Genomic DNA, 27,448 nt, shown 5'->3' on the forward strand with positions numbered 1-27,448 from the left:
GTAAAGCCATTTGCTCAGTATCTCAGCGGTGAATGGCGAGGGCAGAATCCATCGCAGCGAGGTGATGTGCATGTCCTTCTGCTCTGTTTTATTCATGCCAGTATCTATGGGTTCATTCTCACTTCAGAGGCGCTTGCAATGCTCTGTCTGTTTATCGGGAGCTGATAGCGGAGGTGTAACTCATCATGGGATAAGGGCACTCATTGCAGCCAGTGAACATGAAAATTGGATTCAGATAGATAAGTCAATCTGTGGGCCGGATCGGTTTATGAGGCAGACTTCGAGCGACGAAACACTAATACATTCTTCCATACATATATTAATAGTAAAAGGAAAGCTTTAGTGTCTGCATTATTGAATCTGTTTGCTTTTCTCGTTTCACACGTAGGCTTGTGTCGGGGCGTCGCGAAAATTTGATTTGCTTTGTAGGGCAAATAGAGCAAAGGAGTATTGATTATGTCATTTTTAGTGAATTATCTTACTAAGAAGCGTGTTCGAATTCAGCTGCTGTTTAAATTGCATTTGTGAAGGTGAAGATTACAAGGTTACCACCTCAAATGCATGTTTAGATTTTTAGTTTACAATCCGTACGTCTGTGCAACTGAAAAGAGCAAATGAACATCTTCCACGAAACCTATAAGTTCTTTTTCGTTTCTGTTTTTTCTTTCTTTCTTTCTTGCTTTCTTTTTTTTTTAAAAGCTCCTATAAGGTAATTGCAATGGCAAAGTCAATGGAGTGTGTTTATCTTGCCTCTCCACCCTGGGATTTGTTGGAAAATTCACCTAGTGCTTAATCTCGTGTGCAATGGTGCATAGACGCAAGGGGAAAAAAGTATTAGAAGGCAATATTTGAATACATTTCTAATCAAAGGAGAAGCAGATATGGATGCTATGGAGGGAGAAAAAAAGCCTCCTCTTTCTCTTTTACTGTAAATAGAGCATGGGAATGATGAGGGAAAGTGGAGAGGACAAAAATGACACTTATATATCTGGTTGTTATTTGTCAAAAGCTAAGCAACTACAAAAACCGGAAGAAAACGTTACACATAATGTAGTATAGAAGAAAAAATAACATGTTTCTTTTTTGTAATTGTTGCCATTGTGTGTTTACATAATATATATATATATATATATATATATATATATATATATATATATATATATATATATATATATATATATATATATATATATATATATATATTAATCAAAGTTATGTTGGAATCGCAACAATGAATGCAATTGCAGTTATTAATTGTATTACATTATTGCTTATTTACCCTGCATGCCATCTTTGTTTTATTTTATTTAGTTTTTATTATTATTTTTATTTATTTATTTTATTTATTCATTTATTTTATTTTCGGCTTAGTCCCTTTATTAATTTGGGGTCACTACAGCGAAATTTACCGCCAATTTGTTCAGTAATGTTTTAAGCAGCGGATTCCTTTCCTGCTGCAACCTGGGAATATTTATTTTATTTATATTATTTTAGTTTTGTTTAATTTTTTATTATTATTATTATTATTTATTTTATTTTATATTATTTTTGTTTTGTTTCCTGCTGCAACCTGGGAATATTTATTTTATTTATATTATTTTAGTTTTGTTTTATTTATTATTATTATTATTATTATTATTATTTATTTTATTTTATATTATTTTTGTTTTGTTTAAATGTAAAATAATTTAATATGTCCCATTTGCAACAACAAATGCAATTTCAGTTATTCATTTTATTCAATTATTACTCATTTAGCCTGCATGACAAGCCTGATCAGTTTAGTGGCTCAGTGGATTGAAAATGTACAATCGAGTTGAGTTGTGTGAAAATGTACAACTGAAAAAAAGGAGGCGTGGCATCCAACCCAACCCAAACTCCACACAGAAACGCCAACTGACCCAGCCAGGACTCGAGCCAGCGACCTTCTTGTTGTGAAGCAAAAGTGCTAACCACTGCGTCACTGTGTCGCTGACTGAATTCATACATATTATTAAAGTACACTGTATTATTTAATATAGTGTATTGTATGAATTTATAGTATTCAACTTAAATATGTTAAAAGCTCATTAAATACACACTACTGTAGAAATAAACATTTGCTAAGAAGAAATCCTTCCCAGAGATGGGTTGCGGCTGGAAGGGCATCCGCTGCGTAAAAACATGCTGGATAAGTTGGCGGTTCGTTCCGCTGTGGCGACCCCAGATTAATAAAGGGACTAAGCCGAAAAGAAAATGAATTAATGAATAAAAAGAAATGCAACGTGTTAGTCTTTTATAAAAATACATATATTTTAGATTTAGAAAATTGAAGTGATATTTTTATCGTCACAAGTAGCTAACTAAGCACTCTTTTAACCAGTTATAACCACTGTAAATAAATCAAATAACTACAATCCATTAACAGTTTATGTTGACATTACGATAAACACTTTTAAATTGAATCTACGTCCACGCTTACTGTATTTCCCTGTGCATTGACTGAGGTTTCAATTCTCCAGCTGTTTGCTTTGTAATGCATGGAATGAAATCGATTAAAAGATTATTTCATTTTACAGAAAGCAGATGTGACATTTAGCTCATGCACAGCAATTACATATCCGATAGATCCAACACGTCCAGGATGAAGAAGCTAATAGCTTGACTGAGAATAACTCACTATTGATCTCAAGGCTTGCATAATTCACACTCTCGCTCGATAGCCCGTAGTTGTGGTCATTCAAGGATATAGTTTGAACAAGGCTGGAAAGAATTAAATCACTGTTTGAGCAATCAGCATTAAAATAGGCTTTTCTGTGTTGTGGAGGACGCCAGATCCTCAGTGTGTGTTTGTTTGTGTGTTTTTCAGGATAATCCTGTGTTAATCAATGCTGTGTGCTGATTAAACTTTTTGTGTGCCCTTTTTCTTTTATTTAGACTCAATTTTTAATCTATCTGAACATGCAGATTTAGTGAAAAGTTTGTTAATGCTTTTAAGAGCCTGTTCTGCTCATTAGGGCTGTATTTATTTGATCATAAATACAGTTAAAGAAATGGTAAAATTGTGAAATATTATTACAATTAAGGTGACACAGTGGTGCATTGTGTATCGCTGTCGCCTCAAAGCAAGAAGGTTGCTTGTTTGAGCCTCGGCTGGGTCAGTTGGCATTTCTGTGTGGAGTTTGCATATTCTCCCTGTGTTTGTGCGTGTTTCCTCCGGGGGCTCTGGCTTTCCCCACAGTCCAAAGACGTGCGCTATAAGTGAATTGGGTAAGCTAAATTGTCCGTAGTGTATGGGTGTGTGTGTCTGTGTGTGATTAAGAGCTGTTTCCCAGTGATGGGTTGCAGCTGGAAGGGTATCCGCTGTGTAAAACATACGCTTGATAAGTTGGTGGTTTATTCCGCTGTGGCGACCTGATTAAAAAAGGGAATAAGCCGAAAAGAAAATGAATGAATGAATGTTACAATTTAAAATAGTGTGTTTCTCATTGAAATCAGTTTAATTTTGTTTTATCACCATTAGTCTTTATGGTCACGCAATCAACATTTTATATACTATAAACTCTCCCAAAAATATTGCTATTGCTATATATAAAAATTAAACAACTTTATTAGATCTAATGGTGTTAGAAAGTAAAAGACTGGGTTGCACATTTAAAAAAATATATTATTTTTTTGTTTAATTCTGTTGTTCTGTTTTATTGAATTTTTAATTTTATTTAGTTTTTTATTATTTTATTTATTTTATAATATTTTTTGTTCTGTTGTTCTGTTTTATTTTTCATTTTTAATTTAATTTTGTTTTATTTTATTTTTATCATTACTTTTATGTATTTATTTTAATTTTATATTACTTTTGTTATTTTATTTTATTGTTTTGTTTTATTTTTTATTTTATTTAGTTTTTTGTTATTACTTCTATTGATTTTATTTTATATTATTTTAGTTTTGTTTTTGTTAATGTTTTGTTTTGTTTATATCTAAAATTAATTTAATAGGTCAGAATTGCAACAACAAATGCAATTTCAGTTATATATATTTTTTTATTATTGCTCATTTAGCCTGCATGACATCTTTGATTTGGTGTTTACCCTCGACAGCTTTACACATCACATATAGGCGGATACAGAAGGATCGTAATTCTTTAGAATAAGGTTATTATTTGTGCTGGTTTTTATACCAGTTACTAACATTGTAACCTGAAGGCCATATTTAAACGTTGCTGTCTATGATTGTAATTTGTAAACTGAAAGGGAAGAAAATATTAAAAGCCATTTATTTTATATATTGTATTCCTTTTTTTATGCAAGTTGCAAATATTAGAGCAGTTAAAATAACAGGTGATGTAAGAGAAAAACTGTCTTTTCTCTTTGTTTCTCTTTAAAAACAGGTACTGTTATAGACAGGAAAATTTAAATCTGGTCTTCGAGCCAGCAAGCTTTAACAGCACATATGATTTTAAAAAAGTTCAGTATTTGGAGATTAGTTGGCCTTTTAAGGCCGTTTTAACAAATTTTACTCTTAAAAAAATGACTTTTGCTGCTTGTTCAAACTACTTACAGTTGAAACAAAACAATTCTTAATTTCACAACTTAATTTTTTATGTTCAATCCACTTAAATTTGTAAAAGTGAACTCAATCGATTTGTGATGGGACAACATGAAGGTATCTTGTGGAACTCACTTTTACAGTGTACAACATGAGCAATTCACAACTAATCGTGTTCATTTTCAACTACCTGCATTTAGAATTATGATCAGATCCACAAATCTGCATCTTAATGCTATGTAAACAAGGTGTGTGTAATGTACACAAACTGGATTATGGTCAGGGAGAGAAGGGTTTTCTCATAGTGAATGCCTCCTGCTTTTGTTTGTTGCAGGCATTATTTTGCACTTTGCTTATCAGCTATATGCACCAAGGCCTAAACAACACACACACACACACACACACACACACACACACACACACACACACACACACACACACACACTCTCTCTCTCTCTCTCTCTCTCTCTCTCTCTTTTTAATGTTTGCTCACTCTGACCTTTGCTATTCCCCCTTTTTTCATCAGATATCTTTAAATGTCTCATATTATAGCCTACTGTATGTCTTTTTTGATGCGTTATTTAGTGCTTCCCAGGCACATTGACTGAGGCATGTGAGGAATGTGGCATGAGGTAATAATAGAGTTGATATTTATCATATAATTTTCATATTGTAAGTGTTGACTTAATTATGTGTTTTAGCAAAAACACTGAGATAGTTTAGAAGGAAAGGGTCATAAGTTAACAACTGAGGGTTTAAAAAAAGAGGTGGTCTTATTTTTTCACTCAATTTATAAGGATTGTATTTTCATTCTTGAAAATAAAATCCAGCATAACAACCATAATAAATTATAGGAACAGTACATGTTATTCCATTGTTTAGATAAAGCATCTTAGCTGTTGAGTAAAAATAAGTATCTTTTGAACTTAAATGAACTGAATTAAACTAAATTGGTAAAAAAAAAACAACACCTAAATTATGCACACGATACTTCTCTCTATTTATGCACACTCGAAAATATATTTTTGCTGCTTATTAAAACGACATATTTAAAATGAGCTGAAAGAACACAATTCTTGAGGGTTTTTGTGACAATTGTTTTATGTCCAATGTACTTACATTTGTTAACTTAATCAATTTGTTTTGGGACAACATGAATGAATTGTGTAAAACCCTGTATTAAAAAAGCAGGCTTTAACACAATTCATTGACGTTGTCCAAATAAAAATCGATTAAGTAAACTGAATTGTTTTTACAAATTTGAGTGGATTGAACATAAAACAATTAAGTTGTCCCCCCCGAAAATTGCAAGAATTGTTGTTGTTTTTTTAGCAAATTTTAAACGAGTTGTCTCAATCACCAGCGATCTGAAGTACAGGTGGTATAAAACGGATAATAAAACGACCCTTGAATATTTAAAAATATAGAGCTTTAGTAAAAGTAGAGCGCTATATATATTTTAACATTTAAATCAGCCACAGAATTAAAACGCATGTTTGTTACTCGATCGTACAGAGAGAAAATGAAAGTCAAACTAATCTGAATGCAGTACTTAAATGTCGACTGGCGGGTCAAAACCACAAGTGGCTAGACGCCACTGCACAACAGTGATATCTGTTCAAAAGTATATGTTGATTTAGAGGGAGAAAGAGGGCGGGCCGTAAATGGCCTACAGGCTGGCAGTTTGAGACCCCTGATTTAAATAAACATTTTTCTTACTGCATAAAAGCAATGCTGATTGATTGATTGATTGATTGATTGATTGATTGATTGATTGATTGATCTTAAAATAAAAATAACTTTAAATAAGGGTGACAGTAAAGATTTATTCTAAGATTTTCAGACATTATTTTTAAGAGTGTGGTTAATTGTAAACTACTGTATTAGACTTGGCGAGGCAGTGGCGCAGTAGGTAGTGCTGTCGCCTCACAGCAAGAAGGTCACTGGGTTGCTGGTTCGAACCTCGGCTCAGTTGATGTTTCTGTGTGGAGTTTGCATGTTCTCCCTGCCTTCGCGTGGTTTTCCTCCGGGTGCTCCGGTTTCCCCCACAGTCCAAAGACATGTGGTACAGGTGAATTGGGTTGGCTAAATTGTTCGTAGTGTATGAGTATGTGTGTGGATGTTTCCCAGAGATGGGTTGCGGCTGGAAGGGCATCCGCTGCGTAAAAACTTGCTGGATAAGTTGACGATTCATTCCGCTGTGGCGACCCCGGATTAATAAAGGGACTAAGCCGACAAGAAAATGAATGAATGTATAAGACTTTACAGTTCCAGTTTTGCATTAATCTACCCCAGCAGCAGAATTACAATAATACTATATAGCAATTTATGAAAGAATTGTTTATATTACTGTCAAAAGTGAATTATACACTACTATAATCCAGCTGGAATATGTTAAATGTGGGTAATTAGGCTTTAAGGTGTAAACAAAAACACCGTGAATTTTTTAAAAAGCCCTTCTCATACAGTATATATACTTTTTGTGCAAGTATATAGAGGTTAATACAGGTTACGGAGCATGGGAATGTTTACTGTTTTTTTTTTTTTTTTTTTTTTACAGTGTTTTGAATTTGTAATTAGTTCTGCTTCATTTTGATAAGGGGGATTTGTCCTTACAAGCTTGAATGGTGTCTTAAAATGCATGAAAAATAATGAAATAAATAAGTTTGGTCATGGTCCAGGTTAATCAAAGGCTGGACTCGTCAGCACGGAACAAAGCAGAAACAGTGACCAGACTCGCACAACACGTAATTACCATTAAGAGTGGTGAAAATTTGCTGACCTGGGTCTTGTGCAATCAGCAACAATTTAATGGCAATAACTTGGAAATTACCAATGGCCGGCTTGGGGATAAATGAGTCATTCATGAGTTTAACACCTATTAATTATTCTGTCTTTCTGTCTGCTAGAAGACAAATTATTAGAAAAGTAATCACAAAACTGAATTTATACACCTGGATCTTCTACATCTTGTAAGATGGATGCCTTGTACATTTCTCCTACATCTTATATTTGATGCTTTTTTATTTGTTGTTGACGTATGCCTTATTTTTAAAGGGTCGCCACAGAGGAACGAACCGCCAACTATTCTGGCTTATGTTTTTTGCACAAATGCCCATCCTAGCACTGGGAAACACCCACTTACTCTCACATTGACACTACGGCCAATTTTGTGTCATTCAATTCACCTTTAGTGCATGCATTTGGACTGTGGGGTATAGATGAGCACTGAGAAAACCCACGGCAACATGGAGAGAACATGCAAACTCCATACAGAAATGGCAGCTTGTCCAGCTGGCACTAGAACCAGTGAGCTTCTTGCTCTAAAGCGTCAGTGCTTTTTTTATCTGGGGTCGCCACAGCGGAATGAACCACCAACTTGTCCAGCTCATGTTTTACGAAGTGGATGCCCTTCCAGCTGCAACCCATCTCTGGGAAACATCCATACACACTCGTTTATATTCATACACTACGGACATTTTAGCCTGACCAATTTACCTACCACATGTCTTTGGACTGTGGGGGAAACCGGAGCACCCGGAGGAAACCCACATGAATGTGGGGAAAACATGCAAACTCCACACAGAAATGGCAACTAACCCAGCTAAGGCTGAAGCAACAGCACTACCTACTGTGCCACTGCGTCACCTTTGCTATTTATATTTAACATTTTATATATGTTTTAAAATGTTTCAAATTTTAAATAATTACTGTGATTTTAAAGCTGATTTTTTATTCATATACATGAATATTATTTTTAAATCAGAATTTAAAGTATTAATATTTTGTGACTTAAGTTTCCTTGTCGTCACGTTTAAACAATTTAAAGCGTCTTTGCTAAATAATAGTATTAATGTCTGTAATTCCTTTATTATTAAAATATAGCTTTAAAATGTTAGTGTGTATAACTTTACAAATATATATGTATATATAATATTCTATAATATATTTAATATATTATTTCAGATAAATTCTAAACTTAAGAATTTGAAATAATAAAATATCTTTAAAAATATCTTTATTAGAAGGAATCTTTAAATAAATTCAGGCATGGTGATCAGGAGACGTCTATTTCATAAATTATCATATATATTTAATAATCATATACACTCACTGGCCACTTTATTAGGTACACTTTACTTGTACCAGTTTGGAATATTTTTGCCTTCAGAACTGCCTTAATCCTTCGTGGAATAGATTCAACAAGGTACTGGAAATATTCCTCAGAGATTTTGTTCTATATTAATATAATAGCATCACGCAGTTGTTGCAGATTTGTTGACTGCACATCCATGATGCGAATCTCTCGTTCCACCACATCGCAAATGTGCTTTATAGGATGGATATCTGGTGACTGTGGAGGTCATTTGAGTACAGTGAACTCATTATCATGTTCAAGAAACCAGTCTGAGATGATTCGTTCCTTGACATGGCACGTTATCCTGCTGGAAGTAGCCATCAAAAGATGGAACACTGTTGTCATAACAGGATGGACATGGTCAGCAACAATACTCAGGTAGGCTGTGGCATTGACACAATGCTCAATTGGTACTACCGGGCCCAAAGTGTGCCAGGAAACAATCATGCCACATTCAAAGTCACTTAAATCACCTTTCATCCCCATTCTGATGCTCGGTTTGAACTGCAGCAGATCGTCTTGACAATGTCTACATGCCTAAATGCATTGAGTTGCTGCCATGTGATTGGCTGATTAGAAATTTGTGTTAATGAGCAGTTGTTCAGGTGTACCTAATAAAATGGCCTGTGAGTGTATATATATATATATATATATATAAATTTTTTTTTTTCCTTTTGACAAGTAGTGTTTAATTTTTTTATTTTTAAATTAAGCGACATTATTACGACCTCCACATGTTAAAGTACAAAAAAATGAAGTGGCAATAAAAACTTCACCGACAAATGCTTAAAGTGATTTACAGATTTAAATGAACATTCATTTTCTTTTCAGCTTAGTCCCTTTATTAATCTGGGGTCGCCACAGTGGAATGAACCACCAACTTATCCAGCATATGTTTTTTTTATGCAGCTGATGCCCTTCCAGCTGCAACCCTTCGCTGGGAGACATCCATACACATTCATTCACACACATACACAACGGACAATTTAGCTTACCCAATTCACCTATAGCGCATGTTTTTTGGACTGTAGGGGAAACCAGAGCACCTGGAGGAAACCCACGTCCACAGTACAGCCCTAGTATTTTATGGATGAACTGTAATACTGAAACAAGTCTTTTAATATACCATCAAACCATTTTTGATTTAAAAATAACTTAAACAATAAAACTAGGTGGCATGGTGGGTTAGCACTGCCACCTAAAACGTATGCTAAATAAGTTGGCAGTTCATTCTGCAGTGGCAACCTCTGATAAATAAAGGGACTAAATCGAAGGAAAATGAATAAATGAAATAATAATACTTTTGTTACACACTCAAAAAAAAGTATGCCGTGCCATGCGAAATAATGTGTTGAATCACAGCTCACAGGAGAACACAAGTATTTACTGTTTGTCTTTCTGAAATAGATTGTGATTGTTCTTCCTGTCTCGAACACTCAAGTGGACAGGAGAAACCTAGAGATGGTCTTATCACTCGGCACAAAACATAAAGGTGCACATTTAGCATATTGACCGATTTCTTTCAAATTATGACCTTCCGAATGCATAGATAGGAAATGTCAGCAATGGTTGAGTAAAACTGGTCACATTTGCAATTCCCAGTCCTTCTTTGCACAAACAAAAAACCAGGGTCTTGAAATGACAGGAGGAAGGCAGCATCTGTGTGAAAGAGTGTGTATGTACATATGTCCATAATAACAGGCATTGAGAGCTCCACAGAAGTACAAGCTGTGGATGGAAATAGCTGCCAGACCTCTAATTGAGGATGCTTATATCTTTTCCCAGAGTTCAGTGTGTGCAGCTGAGGAGCTTCCTGTAGCTTTTTGAGACTACATCTTAAACGATATAAACAATATATGTATTGTCAACAAAAATGTATTAACTCCTTAAAGGCACACTATGTATTTTTAACAGCTAGGGGGCGCATATTCACAACAAACAAAGGTGTAGTTTGATGATACCGTGATTCAGTGTGGAATAGTGTGGTCTTCATTACATCCTACAGGGCTACTGCAGAAATATGTTCATGCATGAGTTAAAGTATTCAACACTTATTATCATGGTAGTTTGAAGCAGAGAATACATTTTAGGGTTCTGCTATAATGCTGCTCTGTGCAGTCTTATAAAACACACAACATATTAAAGCATCTTTGGTGAAATCGAGTGTGTTTGAATGTCATTAGCGTGGCCACAAAATAAACGATCAAATGGTTTGTTTGAACATTCTTCAAAACATTTGGGATAATGTAAGTACATGATTCAGCAAAATATATACATTAACACTGTTCTAGTGGGGTTTTTGATATTTTAATTTTTAAAAAATTGGACATATTGTGCATTTAAATATCACTTTTGAGTTTCAGAAAACATGTTGCTTACTAAACAATCATTGCTTGACTTTTTAATGGCATGTGCTGTAATCAAGAAGGCAGGACCTGACTGTCCTGTCATCAGAAAACATGTAGGAAAAACAGAAAATATCTACACATCTTTTTGATTTTGCTATTTTTGAAAGCTCAATGGCCACTTTATTCAGTACACCTTACTAGTACTGGGTTGGACCCCCCTTTACCTTCAGAACTGCCTTAACCCTTACTGGAGTACTGGAAATACCCCTCAGAGATTTTGGTCCATGTTGACATGATAGCATAATGCAGTTGCTCTCCAATTCCATCACATCTCAAAGGTGCTCTGTTGGATAGAGATCTGGTGATTGTGGAGGCAAAGAGTGAACTCATTGTCATGTTCAAGAAACCAGTCTGAGATGATTCAAGCTTTATGATATGGCACATTATCCTGATGAAAATAGCCATCAGATGATGGGCACACTGTGGTCATAAAGGGATGAACATGGTCAGCAACAATACTTCGATAGGCTGTGGCGCTGACATGATGCTCAATTAGTACAACAAGCCTAAAGTGCACCAAGAAAATATCCCCCACACCAGTAAACCACCAGCACCAGCATAAACCATTGATTCAAGGCAGGATGGATCCATGCTTTCATGTTGTTGATGTCAAATTCTGACCCTACCATCTGAATGTCATGATTCAAGCTTTATGACATGGCGCTTTATCCTGCTGGAAGTAGCCATCAGAAGATGGGTATACTGTGGCCCACACCATTACATCACCACCACCAACTTGAACCATTGATAATAGGCAGGATGGATCCATGCTTTCATGGTGTTGACGCCAAATTCTGACCCTACCATTCAAATATCGCAGCAGAAATTGAGACTCATCAGACCAGGCAATGTTTTTTCAATCTTCTATTGTCCAATTTTGGTGAGCCTGTGCAAATTGTACCCGCTGTTTCCAGTTCATTGCTGACAGAAGTGACACTTCCGGTGTGGTCTTCTGCTGCTGTAGCCCATCCACCTAAAGGCTGGACATGTTGTGTGTTCTGAGATGCTCTTCTGCATATCTCAGTTGTAACATGTGGTTATTTGAGTTACTGTTGCCTTTCTATCAGCTGGAACCAGTCTGGCCGTCCTCCTCTGAACTCTTGCATCAACAAGGCATTTGCGCCTACAGAACTGCCACTCACTGGATATTTTCTCCCTTTCGGACCATTCTCTGTAAACCCTAGAGATGGCTGTGCATGAAAATCCAAGTAGATCAACAGTTACTGAAATACTCAGACCAGCCCGTCTGGCACCAACAACCATGCCACGTTCAAAGTCACTTAAATCACCTTTCTTCCTCATCCTGATGTTTGAACTGCAGCAGATCGTCTTGACCGTGTCTACATACATAAATGCATTGAGTTGCTGCCATGTGATTGGCTGATTAGAAATGTGCATTGATGAGCAGTTGTACCTAATAAAGTGGCCGTTGAATGTAATTCCTGAGCTCCTATTGGCCACTAAAACTGCTTCTATTGAGATTTATAAAAAATACAAATATTCTGTAACATTATTCATTTATTTTTAAATAATTTAATGAATTTCCTAATGTCTATTTACATCACAAAGACTATTACCATGCATTATACTGATAATTTGCATTCCAAACCATTATATAACGATTATTTTTTTAAATGCATCAATAAAGCACATTTCAGCCCAGCGTTGACTGTCTTGATGTGTTATATTTGTCTGTGAGGTGTGTGTGTGTGTCATGTAGGGTCTGTCAGAAGTTTTTAAAGAGCCGGTCTGTGCTTGGCGCTGAAACGCTCCGCTGCTCCCATGATGCTTTTCCTCCCTGTAAAATGCTTTGTCTTCTGTAAAACAGCGCGTTTAGCATAATGAAATGTAGGAACCAATCACTGAGAGCTCAGATGGAATGCAGACTGACATCCAGTATATTTGCTGGCTGGGGAACAGTCTAATGTGGTTTACATTCACATCTACTCTCATAAGCTCAGAAATGGAGGAACGCCACGCATGCAGATGCTACCCAGCCTACTCACTTTCCATTGGTAATTTACACACAGACACAAGCGCACAACACACACTAATCAGGTACAGTCTGTGAAGCAAATTGTATTATTCTGCAGGGTGTAGTTAATGATAATGCAGGACATTTGTGGCTGTCCGTGTGGGAAAAATCAGTTCATCATTTTTTAATTATTTGTGGCACTATATATAAAACATTGGCGTTCAGCAAATTAAAGCCAAGTTCTTGTTTGACTTGAAAAACAAAGCTAAGTGAAAGCTTCTGCCACTTAATAAGTAAATACCTTAAAAAAGAACAGTTTTTTTTTTCTGTGTAGATTTTTTTTGTAGTGTATTTCAAGAAAACAAAAAAAATACTTTTTGTTTATGAATATTTATACTACTGTTAAATACTTAATGAATACTTAATGAATACATATACTATTATACTATTACTTATACTATTGTTTATGAATGCTTGTTTATGAATACTTATACTACTGGATGTTGCTAGTAAAATATATATTTTTTTAAAATACAGATTTTTTTATTAACTGCTTTTTTTATCTCTTGTACAGTGTTGTAAGAATTAAATGGCTTTAAAGTATATATAAAAAAATGTCCCACGAAATGAGTTTGACAAAATATCTCAAACATGTATAATAAGATTAAAAAGCGTGGCTGCATAAAGAAATGCCAACCCAGGCTCATTCTGATAATGTATGGCTATATATATTTCTACAGAGCGCCAAATGTCCTGGGAGCTTTTTTTTATCCACTAGAGGCAGCTGTGTATGCTATTTCAAATCTCAAATTTTTCTCACAAGTGCCATTTGCGCTTGCTTTTCTTGCATAAATCCACCAGAGGGTGCTTTTGACTGATTGACTAATCGACTGACCCCTCCTCCTTCCCCAAACCCAACCAATAGTGTTTTCAAAAGCACTGATTGACCCGCCCTCCCACTTCTCTAAACCAACAATTTTCAAAAACAATCCAGAAAAAGAAAAGTCCTCACCTGATTGTACCATGTTTTCAGATTTTATCACATTCTCACCATCTTATTTACTTGTTTATTTTATTTTTTTGGCTTTTGTTTTTGTCTTACCAGCTTTCTGGAACCGTTCTTCGCTGGACTCGAACCCAATCATTGTGGTCAACTCCTCTCTGCGTCTCAAGTCTGCTACGTACATGGCGAGCCACTGGATCAACTTGTACAGCAGGAAAGCCGTCCATACTGAAGTGGTCAACTGTAAGTAAGAAAAGAGACGACCTCTTACTAGCCTGTAGGGTTTGTTTTAAAGACGAAATGTAGCCAGGGCTGCTTGATTAACCGAAAAAAGATCACAATCTCGATTCTACCCTACACACGATCTTAATTCAGCATTTTCTACGATTCAGCCAATTATATTTTCAAGGTCAGGAGAGAAGCTTAAAGGTGGACGCACAAGTCTTCACAGCAACATGGACACTTCCAAATGGTGTTAAATATGTCACACACTGTGTTTATAAGGTATAATTCATCCAAAAACATCATTTATTTATAAATATAATGATGTATTTGCGGCTGCGAAATCACATATGAGCTGACCTCGAGCTGTATGTTTACTGCCGAGAACGTGCGCGCACGCCAATAATGCTTTAGTGTACAGAACCTGCATAGGCTGTGAATAACAGGTAATAAAGTTGTAAATAACGTTCAGTTTGTTGCACAGAGCGGTCGTGCGGGAGGTTTGATTTTTTTTTCTCACAGTCACAGCAGCCACGAGCTGCACTCGGAAGTAAAAGTGCGCCCACATCATTTAAATGATTATATCGCATTTTAGTGTTACGATTACGCAAGCATTTGACATGTTTTTTTCTTTCATAGCGAACACATAGTTGTGCATGAAAATAAATGTTTACTGTGTCAGTATAACTACTCCAGCGGATGTAATGTTGAATTTAATGCAAGAAGGAATCTGATAAAATATTATTATAAATAATATTGTTATTGTTGTTTTACCATATTAACCTGTTTTATATTTACATTTACAGAATCGTGAGAAAATCATGATCTTTACTTTAAGAAAAAAAATTTGTGATTCTCATTTTAGCCAGAATCATGCAGCCTTAAATGCAGCCATACGCACTTCTGGCTACATAATTTGCGATCTCCAGAAATGTATATAGAGCTACATTATAGAATGAGCCCATGCTGACAAATGTATTTTATTCAACCCAGGCTTATTGGAAATACATGCCTCGTGCTTTTTAAAATTGTACTATTATTTTATGACAAATCTAACACAGAGCGCTGTCTACATTTTTACAAATCTGAAATTCGTTACTTACACTCAAAAAATGAATCACAATGAAGTTTATCACTAACAGTGTATAACCTTTTGATTTTAATTTGTCAGTTTTTTTTTAAAATGTATTTTGACAGATTCCTTAGACTAAGTTTAAATCTGTTTAATACTGTTAGATTTAATATGTTAACAGACATGTATATGATATAAACATATCTAGCTATAGAAAAAGACACAACATTCATTCATTTTCCCTTGGCTTAGTCCCTTTATTTTTCAGGGGTAACCACAGTGGAATAAACTGCCAACTTATCCATCATTTGTTTAAGTCCAAAGACATGCGGTACAGGTGAATTGGGTAAGCTAAATTGTCCGTAGTGTATGAGGGTGTGTGTGAATGTGTCTGGATGTACGCTTTCAGTTTCAGGCTTAGGCATGTTTTGCACTCACACACAAGCGTACCACGCCAAAGCCCAAGTGAACCACGCTCTGGCCCACCTCCTCCAACTGGACCAGGGCCGGCCAAGTTAACCATGCCTGAGCCTGATTTAAAGCACTCACACTTCTCAAACGATCTGAGAAATGGGCTTGGGCACGGTTCGGATAGCATAGTGTGAGAGTAGGCCCTTAAACTACCACATTACTTGAATGAACCAATCTTCTTAATCCAGTAGTTGGTGAAAAGGACACCTGTAGTGTTTGCTGCTAGCTCTGATCCCACACAGGCTGGTTTTGTCCCCCATGTCTTCTTTCCCTTGGCTTATTTTCCACTGGTTGCCAGCTCTCATTCCTGGGTGGCACATGGATGCCACACTCGCCCCAGCGGAGCTGTCACTCAAACCCCCAAGGGCCGCAGAGCAATTTGAGGGCGAGAGGAAGTATTTGGAGTGTAATTATTTTTGGAGGATATCGACGCCCCCTGTTTAATTTCCCCTCGAACACTTGTGATATTTCTAGCTCCAAAAATGGACTTTATTAACCCCTGCCATTTCGGGCGTCTCTCTCCGCGGGCTCTCATGCTGCGCACAAAAGCCTCAAAAGAAGCATCTGCTGGCCTTTTCACGGCACCGTGTCTCCCTTTTAACAGCCAAGCGATAGAGCACAATTTTTCATCCTGTCATGTAATGAGTGAGAAATGCTCACAAACTGATTACCGGGGGAAGGACTCTGTGACATTTTCATCGCACGGATTTTTTTTCTCAATGCTTGATGTGTTTTTGTAGTTGAATGTCACTACGGTGCATCACAGTTTTTTCATTTACAAAAAAAAGTAAACGGGGTAAAAAAAAAAGTGTTTCTTACTCAAATTGGTGATTATTTCTATATTGCACCTGCATCATAAATATGAAATAGGTGGTTTGGGGTTTGTTGCTCCATTCTCTTTTTAAGTGTGCATTGATCAATTTCCGGCTTCAGTGAGGATGGGGGGAAAGATAGGAGGACGCAAATTGGAAGTTGTTTTAAGATGCAGACAGCTCCTGACTTCTCCTTCCACGGCCTGTCACATCTCCAAGTCCCACTTTGCATGGCAGAATAGGTTTTTGTAATAGAATTCTCCCCGCAAAAGGAGGTTAATTACGTTTCTTCTTCTTCATCTCCTGCACCTTTCTTTCCCTAACACTATCTCTCTTTCTCCCTCCCTCCCTCCATCCATCGCAAACTTTCTCATTTGTGAAAAGAAAAGAAAAATTGCAGCTAAAAACTGGAGAGGTTTTTTACTCGGGTGTAATCGATTAAAAGAAGTAGTGAAGTATTTATAATGTTGATGTAATGAGCCGTTGTTCATTGTTAAGTCACGCTTTTAAAGGTTTAGGGGCCACAGGATGCTTTAAATTGATCAAAATTAAAGTACTTTGTCACAGAAATGAAACCTATTCTCAGTTACACACCGGAGTAATGATGCTGAATATTCAGGTTTACCTTCACAGGAATAAGTTACTTTTTAAGATAAATTAAAATAATAATAATAAAAATAAATAAAAAAAATCTAAATTGTTGTAGTCTTTACTTAATTTTAATAATATCAGGGTAATAAAACGTACACTAAACGGCCACTTTATTAGGTACACCTGTCCAACTGCTTAACACAAATTTCTAATCAGCCAATCACATGGCAGCAACTGAATGCATTTAGGCATGTAGACACGGTCAAGACAATCTGCTGCGGTTCAAACCGAGCATCAGAATGGGAAAGAAAGGGGATTTAAGTGACTTTGAACGTGGCATGGTTGTTGTTGCCAGACAGGCTGGTTTGAGTATTTCAGAAACTGCTGATCTACTTGGATTTTCATGCACAACCATCTCTAGGGTGTACAGAGAATGGTCCAAAAAAGAGAATATATGCAGTGAGAGGCAGTTCTGTGGGCGCAAATGCCTTGCTGATGCCAGAGGTCAGAGGAGAATGGCCAGCCTGGTTCGAGCTGATAGAAAGGCAACAGTAACTCAAATAACCACATGTTACAACTGAGCGGGAAACTGAGGATCAGGCTCACCAAAATGGGACAAAAGAAGCTTGAAAAAAACGTTGCCTGGTCTGATGAGTCTCGCTTTCTGCTAGGACATTCAGAGGGTAGCGTCAGAATTTGACATCAACAACATGAAAGCATGGATCCATCCTGCCTTGAATCAACGGTTCGTGCTGGTGGTGTAATGGTGTGGGGGATATTTTCTTGGCGCACTTTAGGCCTGTTGTACCAATTGAGCGTCATGTCAGTGCCACAGCCTACCTAAGTATTGTTGCTGACCATGTTCATCCCTTTATGACCACAGTGTACCCATCTTCTGAGGACTACTTCCAGTAGGATAATGCGCCATGTCATAAAGCTTGAATCATCTCAAGACTGGTTTATTGAGCATGACAATGAGTTCACTCTAATTTGTTTCATTAATGTGGAGCCGACAAATCTGCAACAACTGCATGATGCTATCATGTCAATATACACCAAAATGTCTAAGGAATATTTCCAGTACCTTGTTGAATCTGTGCCATGAAGGATTAAGGCAGTTCTGAAGGCAAAAGTGGGTCCAACCCAGTAATAATAAAGTGGCCGGGAGGTTATAAATGAGGAGTTTGTCCTCATTCTTATATTATTATGGGACAAGAAGCTTGTTTGTACTGTGAATGTGCTCATGACCATATATGGAAACTGTACTGTAGATTTAAAATAACACTTTTGTAAATAATACTCATTTTATTGCACTTGATTTAGTTCACTTGTTCACAGACAGTTTGCTACGACTTTTAGTAAGGTAGACGATGGGTTTAGGTATTGAATAGGATTAAGGATGTAAAATAAAATGATTCTTTATAAGTGCTTATAAACAGTTGATATATTAATAATAGGCAGGTAATAAGCTTGTAGTATAAGGTATGAATTGTTACCTAAACTAAAGTGTTATTGTTTTTTGGACTTTTTGCAAGGACCCCATTTTCAGCTAAAAATGTTGCACAGAAGAAGAAATTTAAAAAATAAGAAAATCTCGTACATCTTGGATTGCCCGAGAGTGAGTTAATCAACCCAGTTTGCTCTCACTGTCTCTTAAAAATGCTCAGAAGCATTATTGGGTAAGCATGGGTTAGTATGACATTTTCTTGTAGACAAGTGTGTTGGTGTTTTAGTTTGTTTAGTTCCAGGCTTGATGTTTGTTTGTTAATCAAACAACATAGTTTACCCACTGGCTTACCATTTATATGTATGTTCTGGCTCTCAGATTAGCATAGAAAAATAGCATTATTTATTTATTTTCTTACCTTTTTTTCTGCAGCCCAGGGCCATCACTAAATGTTGACCAGATCCTCGGATTAGTGTAAATTTGACATTTTTAAAATTGTGACCTTCCAACTTTAATTTTGAAATATATCTTATGGTTTAACCTATATTTACTTGATTGTTATTGTGCTACATAATACTTTTAGACCCAGGGTGCAAATTACAGGGAAATTTGGCGTGGGGGGGGGTTTGACCCCTGAAGGACATCAAAACAAGATGTATGGGGGGTCAGTGCTTTAATAGTAAGTGATAACAGTAGTAACAACTTTCTCTGACCTCTGAACTATATCTTGAATTTTAATAATTTAAAATACCCCACCACCACCACCAGAATTACAGAGACGGGACAAAAACAGATAATAAAGATATTTTGAAAAATATTAGTGATTGCAAAAATACAAATTGACAAGTGTTTGCACAACTATATTACTAAATACAACGTTATTACGTGTGCAGCTGTTATGTGCAAATTGGCATGTAAATTGTGTTGTTAAATAAGTGAATATGTGTATAAAAAGTGTATAGCAAATAGTGATGTTGGTTCCACAATTATTTATCATCAAGTGTTCGTGAGTTGGATTACCTGAGGGAAGAAACTGTTTCTGTGTCGGGCTGTTCTGGTGCACAGCGCTCTGTAGCGTCGAACAGAAAGTAACAGTTCAAAGAGGCAGTGTGCTGGGTGTGAGCAGTCCAGAGTGATTTTGGCAGCCCTTCTGCTCTCTCTGGATAAATACAGTTCTTGGAGTGTAGGTAGGGTTGTACCAATGATTCGCTCAGCAGTCCGAACTATTCGATGTTATCTTCGGAGGTCGGATTTTGAAGCTGAGCTAATCCAGACAGTTAGATAACTGATTCATTGATGGATGTGTAGAACTGCTTCGGCAGCTCCTTTGGGAGATTGAACTTCCCCAGCTGACGAATGAAATACAGTCTGTTTTGAGCTTTTTTGACAATAGAGTCAATGTGATTGTCAAACTTCAGGTCCCCACTTCTTCTAAAATAGATACTTATTAATGAATGTAGCCTAAAAAAGAAAAATCACACATGTTGACCTACTGTAAATATAAGTCACTAAATATCCATCAAAACACTAAAAATGTATACATTGTATTAATAAATTAGATGTCATTTAAATACATTCATATATTTGATTCACTGAATCATGTATTACCAAACTACTGCAGATAGAAGTTGACCCCCCTACCCAACCCCCAACCCCCACACCCGATCATCAATGTATAATTCACACATTGTTTAAAGCCATTAAAGGGACAGTTCACCCCAAAATTTTTATTCTGTCATCATTCATCAATACAGTTTTGTTTCAAACCATCATAAGTTTCTTCTATTGAACCCAAAAAAAAAGATATTTTGAAAAATGTTGGAAAAAACCTGTAACCATTGACTTCCATTGTTGTCCTTCTATGGAAGTCAATGGTTACAGGTTTCCAGCTTTCTTTAAAATATAATCTTTTGTGTTCAACAAAAGAAAATAACTTTCCTTTGTAAAGGTTTGGAACCACTCACAGGAAAGGAAAGTTTTTTTTTTCATTTTTGGGTGAACTATCCTTGTAAAATAAAATAAAAAATAAATAAAAAACAACTGCATTTGTGTTAAAAAAAAGAAAATATTCTTTATTCTAGATTTAATCTTTGTGATCAACACTCTAATTTATCATTGTCTCATACCTACAAAATTATTCAAGAATACAATTCACTAAACTTGCATTAGTTTGCAGGCAGTTGACTTTGCATTGAACTTTACATCCCCCATCATCTTTCTTAGCCCTTTCTTAGACTTTCATAAAACGTCCTCTTTTCAGTTTTTATAACATTTGCACACATATAGAGCCCTAAGGTCTGCTTGCCTTTGATCCACCGCCTCTCTCTTTTCACCAGTGTAAATCACATAACAGCAGAACTGGGCCCTCACCATGTCTCTGTCGGGTCCGAGCAGGTCTGGTTAAGATGAGTAGGAGGACTGCTAACTTAAACATAAAGGGGGCGTCAGCTGTCAAAAAGCCCAGCAGCACCAGTGGCCATGGAGAAGAGGATTTCCAGTGGCTGAGGAGATGTGACTGTCAAAAAAGTCCAAACTCAAAACAAAATCCTAGGGCAGTGGAAAAAACTTTAGGGTCCATTTAAAGTGAGTGTGAACCGGAAGTTGCTGGGAGTTTTATTTTAGTATGTTGATGTACTTCCTACTGAAATGGAAAATTGAGTAGGGGGCGGGGCTTTCTTTTTGTGCAGCATTCTCTTGTAGGAAATTGTTAGTATAAGGGGTGGGGTTAAGAATATTGTGGCTGAAGCCATCAAACTTGCACAAACAGAGAACATGGAAGCAAATGGTCAGACTTTGATTGAAGATTACCAAAGCAAACCTTTTTTTTACTGGATTAACTTTAATTGTTCAATTGTTTAATGGTTTAATTGACTCTTTTATTATCTAAAGAATAACAATGTGCTCTACAATTTCACATGTACATTAATTTGCCCCTCAAGGGCACCTGATGACCTGTATATATATATATATATATATATATATATATATATATATATATATATATATATATATATATATATATATATATATATGCATTGCATACATATGTAATCATTCATTTTCCTCTGGCTTAGTCCCTTTATCAGGTGTCACCACAGCAGAATGAACCACCAACTTATCCAGCATATGTTTTATGCAGCGGATGCTCTTCCAGCAACATTTGCATTTGATGAAATGAATGAGAAAATCAAGTCTGTTCTGAACAATTGCCAAGTGGTTTGGAGGTTTGTCTGTGTTGTTTTGAAAATGTAATTCCTGTTTCAAAAAATAAGCCAAACCAATAGAGAAAAACTGTAAAACATTAAAATAATTAGGATTTTTTTTCAAGCCTAAATACCACCTAAATCATAGGTCTCAAACTCGATTCCTGGAGGGCCGCACGGTTGTGCTCCAACGCGAATGAAACACAGCTGATGCAACTAATCAAGGTGTTCAAGACTATTAGAGACGATTAAGCAGGTGTGAGTTGGAGGTGGTTGGAACCAAACTATGCAAAGCTTTGTCCCTCCATGATTTGATTTTGAGGCCATTGACCTAAATGGAGTCAAAATATAGAAGGAAAAAAGTTTATAAAGGGACGGTTCAACAAAAACTAAAAATTAGGCATCATTTACTTACTATTCACTTATTCTGTAGCTGTTCGTATAGAACACTTATTCATAAGAACAGCTCGGTACATTATCCGATATACAGTTGAAGTCAGAATTATTAGCCTTAAAATAGCGTTTAAAAAATTAAAAACTGCTTTTATTCTAGCAGAAATAAAACATATAAGCCTATATCCAGAAGGAAAAATATTATCAGACATACTGTGAAAATTCCCTTGCTCTATTGAACATCATTTGGCAACTTTTTAAAAAAGAAAAAAAAATCAAAGGGGGGCTAATAATTCTGACTTTAACTGTATATATTTATTTGCTTGCCCAGTCTGAGTTTTTTTTTGACACAGTTACTGTGTTTACACATCTAAAGCATACACTTTGCAATGGAACCAGTCAATCATGCTCATTTCAGGCCCTGTTCAGATCCTCCTTGAGACAAAGGTCAGTGTAAATGAACACACTGTTCCATCACTCCTGCACGAACAAACAAAACACGCTCATTCTCAAAGCTGTATATATTGCGGGATTATCAGCAGGAGAAAATGTCCTCCTCAAAGACGTATTTCCCTTAGGCTTTTTGGTGCAGCCACCAGAGACGGCTGATTTTATCAGTCTCCCAGTCCTAAGTTACAAATCTTTGTGACATTAAACCACACTGACTGTCAGTGATACTAAATCCACATATTACCATATAATTGTTCCACTGCTGTGGGTTTAATGTTTATTGAGGGCCTTGGTAGAAAAAAGGTGCTTTAGTACGTGCAATGTTTCATGGTTTGGACAGCAGCAAAGAAAGAAAAATTAATTTGTGATTGAATTTTTCAGTTTAATTGAAAAACAGTGATGAAAAAATGACTATTTACTGTGTTTTTACTTTAAAATATGGTCATCAATTTATTCTATTAACACTATCCCTTTAATGAATGTCCAAAATGCACAAACTATCTTTTCAATTACAGGGGGAAAATAAGCAATTTAAAGGGATAGTTCACCCAAAACTATAAACTATGGCATCTTTTACTCATCCTTTACTTATTCTAAAACAGTTTGACTTTCTTTCTTCTGTTTAACACAAAAGAAGATATTTTGAAAAAGCTGGAAACCTGTGACCATTGACTTCAATAGTTTTTTTTTCCTACTATAGTTAAAAAAATTTCAGATTCATTCAAAATATCTTGTGTTTAATAGAAGAAAAAACTAATAAATGTGTGGAACCATTTGAGGCTGGAATTTTTGTGTGGAGTTTGCATGTTCTCCTCATGTTGGCTTGGGTTTCCTCCAGGTGTGCCGTTTTTCCCCACAGTCCAAAGACATGCGCTATGAGTGAATTGGATGAACTAAATTGGCTGTGGTGTATGAGTCTGTATGGGTGTTTCCCAGTACTAAGTTGCAGGCGGAAGGGCATCCGCTGTGTAAAACATAAACTGGATAAGTTGGCAGTTCAATCCACTGTGGCGACCCCTAATGGATATTGAATGAATTTGAGGTTAAGTAAAATTGAGTACATTTTCATATTGCGTCAACTATCTCTTTAACTCTGGGGTGTCCAAACTCTGTCCAGGGGGGCCGGTGTCCTTTAAAGTTTAGCTCCAACTTACTTCAACACACCTGCCTGGAGCTTTCTAGTATACCTAAAAAGAGCTTGATTAGATGGTTCAGGTGTGTTAAATAGGGGTTGGAACTAAAATATGCAGGACACCGGCCCTCCAGGAGTTTGGGCAGCCCTGCTTTAACTAGAGTATAGTCTAAATGTGGCCAAAGTACATTTCACTGTAAAATTCCTGCTTGAAGTGAACAAGCCATAAGGACTGTTTTTAAATCTAAAGTGTTTTACCTACAGTATATAGCACATTACATACTGTGACAAAAAACAAAACATGAACAAAAACTTTATTACAAGTCATGATCAAGGATAACTCACTGTCTACTGCCTATTTTAAATACATACAAAAAGTTTGACTTTCTTTCTTCTGTTTAACACAAAAGGTGATGTTTTGAAAAAAGCTGGAAACCTGTAACTATTGATCTCCATTGTTTTTTCCTATTCTGGTTACAGTTTTTAGATTTATTTACAGAAGAAAGGTTGGAGACCATTTGAAGCTGAGTAAAACTGCTAGTCAATTAAATTTTTTTGTGTAAACTCTCCCTTTGACCAGATTATATTATAAATGTGGCCAAAGTATTTCCTGCTGTACAAATTTCTGCCCAAATTGAACAAGCCATAAGGACTTCTGTTTAAACTATTAAAGTGTTTTCACTACAGAACAACACATTATATAATGTGACCAAAAACAAAACATGAACTAAAACTTTATCGCAAGTCATACTGAAGGTATGCATTACAAAAAAATCATAACAATCCAGTTCTGAGCTCTGAGCTGGGATCGAACTGCAATTCTTTGCATGGGAGTTGATTGCTCTAACAAGGAGCACTTTTTGAGGTCAGAGGAGTGAGGTCTACATGCACAGCGCTTCACTAGCTGGCCTCCATTACACTCACCCCCCTAAATCTCACACTCATTCCGGACGAGCCCTCAAGTATAACCCACTGGTTCTACAACCAGCTCTGAGCTGAGATCAAACAGACAATTCTTTCATGGGAGATGATAGCTGCTCTAGCAGGGAGGTTAAGACCATGGCCTTTAGCATCTATCACTAGAACACCTTTTGAGGGCCGAGCAGTGAGGTGTACCAGCATAGCACTTCACTAGCTGGCCTCCATTACACTCACCCTCCTAAAGCTCACTACCATCCTAGACGAGTCCCCAAGTATAACCCACTTGTTTTATTACATCCAACATGCTCTGAGCAAGGATCAAACTGACGATTCTTTCATGGAAGTCAATTGCTCTAACAAGTAGGCTAAAAACCGTGGCCTCCAGCGTCTGTCACTAGAGCACCTTTTTGAGGTTAAAGGAGTGAGGTTTACCTTTATAGCACTTCACTAGCTGGCCTCCATGCCCTCACCCCCCTAAATCCCACTCCCATTCCCAGCGAGTAACCCAGCGGTCCTACAGAACACAACCCATTCTGAGATAGGATCAAACGGACAATTCTTTCATGGAAGTCAGTTGCTCTAACAAGTAGGCTAAAGACCATGACCCCTAGCATCTTTTGCTAGAGCACTTTTTTAAGGTCAGAGGAGTGAGGTTTACATGCACAGAACTTCACTAGCTGGCCTCCATTACACTTACCGCCTTAAACCTCACTCCCATCAGGGACGAGCCCCTGAGTATAACCCACCAGTCCTACTGCACCCAACTCGCTCTGAGCTGGGATCAAACCCACGATTCTTTTATGGGAGTCAGTTGCTCTAACAAGGTTGCTATAGACCAGGGCCTGTCACTAGAGCACCTTATGAGGTCAGAGGAGTGAGGTTTACCTGCACAGCACTTCACTAGCTGGCCTCCATTACACTTACCGCCTTAAACCTCACTCCCATCAGGGACGAGCCCCTGAGTATAACCCACCAGTCCTACTGCACCCAACTCGCTCTGAGCTAGGATCAAACCGACAATGCTTTCATGGGAGTCAGTGGCTCTAGCAAGGAGGCTTAATACCATGGTCACTAGTGTATGTTACTAGAGCACTTTTTGTGGTCAGAGTGAGGTTTACCTGCATAGTACTTCACCTGCTGGCCTCTACACTCACCTCACTAAACCTCACTCCCATCCCGGACGAGCCCCCACGTATAACCCACCGGTTCTACTGCACCCAACCCGCTCTGAGCTTGGATCAAACTGATGATTTTTTCATGGGAGTTGGTTGCTCTAACAAAGAGGTTAAGACCATGGCCTCTAGCGACTATCACTAGTGCACCTTTTGAGGTCAGAAGAGTGAGGTTTACCTGCAAAGCACTTCACTAGCTGGCCTCCGTTACACTTATACCCTAAACCTCACCATCCAGGACGAGCCCCCAAGTGTGACCCACTGGGCCCTACTGACGATTGTAAAGCAGTTTGACTTTCTTCGTGTTAACACAAAAGCTGGAAACCTGTAACCATTGACTTCCATTGGTGTTCCTACTCTGGTTACAGCTTTTCAGATTTACTTACAGAAGAAAAATCGGGAACCAATAAAAGCTGAATAAAATTGTGAGAACATTTTTAATTTTTTCGTGAACTATCCTTTTATATTCTGATTATAGTGTAAATGTGGCCAAAGTCTTTCCTGCTCAAAGTGAACAAGCCATAAGGACTTCTCTTTAAACTGTTAAAGTGTTTTCACTACAGTATATAACGCGTTTGGACCTTCAGAGTCTCCTTCACCTCCTCGTGAAAATGCTTTATGGATGACCTTGCTGCTAAAAGTGTCAAACTCATTCCTCGTCACACACTTACAGCAGCAATGAAGGATATTTTTCACATCATGCATGACAGAAACCCGAGAGGAATTAGGACAGTGCTCTTGTCTATAAATTACACAGCGTTTCCCACAAGCATTTCAATACGCCGTAGACATAAATCAGACAAGTAGTGCTGTCACATCTGCCGAATGTGTGTGTGTGTGTGTATACGAGACATGTTTGCTCTCCCACTGTCTTTCATAAAGTGTTTGTATACTCTTGAAAATGAGAAGGAAGCTCTCTGAAGACGTGTTTCCAAAAAAACCAAAGCAAAATGTGAAATGATTCATATTTAATAGGAGAATGCTTTTACAGCCCAGTTAATTAAATGTCTTATCAGTATTATGCAGATGCTTTATAATTTATTTATTTATTTAATATGTATTGCATATCACCGCTACCTGCTCAGGAAAAACCTCGCTGAAGCATTCAGAAGTATAATTAATAATTTGAAAAAAAAAAAAATCTGCATTTTATTTATTTTATCAATAATCATAAATGCTAAAACTCATTTTAAACTACTAGCGCTCCTGGCAAATCTCTTTTCTTCCTCTCAATGACTTGATCAGTTGTGCTTTATAAATATCTATGTAAGCTCATGGAACGGGTTGATTAAACTTGGGATAATCTCTGGGCTCATCCGTTCAATATCATAATACTTTGGATGTAATCCCCTTGTGCACTGGTCTGCTCTTTATAGACTACTGGATTAGATCCTCCACTTTGTTCATTTATATATTTATTTTTCCGAATGTGTCCCCGACATTAATATAACACAAATAATAGACGGGACGATGATTAAATAAACCAAAGTAATTTAATTGAATAGAAATGT

General features: G+C 36.8%; 1 protein-coding gene across 15 annotated transcripts in view; it reads left to right on the forward strand.

Moving 5' to 3' along the window:
- LOC147832625 (uncharacterized) overlaps positions 1 to 27,448 on the forward strand; it is a 201,289-nt gene that overhangs the window by 125,116 nt on the left and 48,725 nt on the right. For 14 of the 15 annotated variants that reach the window (XR_015945390.1, XR_015945388.1, XR_015945389.1 and 11 more), the window contains one exon: positions 14,154 to 14,284. Coding sequence is in view for 3 of the 15 variants with exons in the window: in XM_088651515.1 (XP_088507641.1) it covers positions 14,154 to 14,284 (131 nt within the window). In the remaining 12 variants the exon portion in view is untranslated. Of the gene's footprint in view, positions 1 to 14,153; positions 14,317 to 27,448 lie in introns of those variants that run through there. The other variant, XM_088651516.1, reaches the window with a different exon arrangement.

The sequence above is a fragment of the Danio rerio genome, chromosome 19 (genome assembly GCF_052040795.2).
Source record: "Danio rerio strain M-AB ecotype USA chromosome 19, GRCz13ab, whole genome shotgun sequence".
Classification (NCBI taxonomy): domain Eukaryota; kingdom Metazoa; phylum Chordata; class Actinopteri; order Cypriniformes; family Danionidae; genus Danio; species Danio rerio.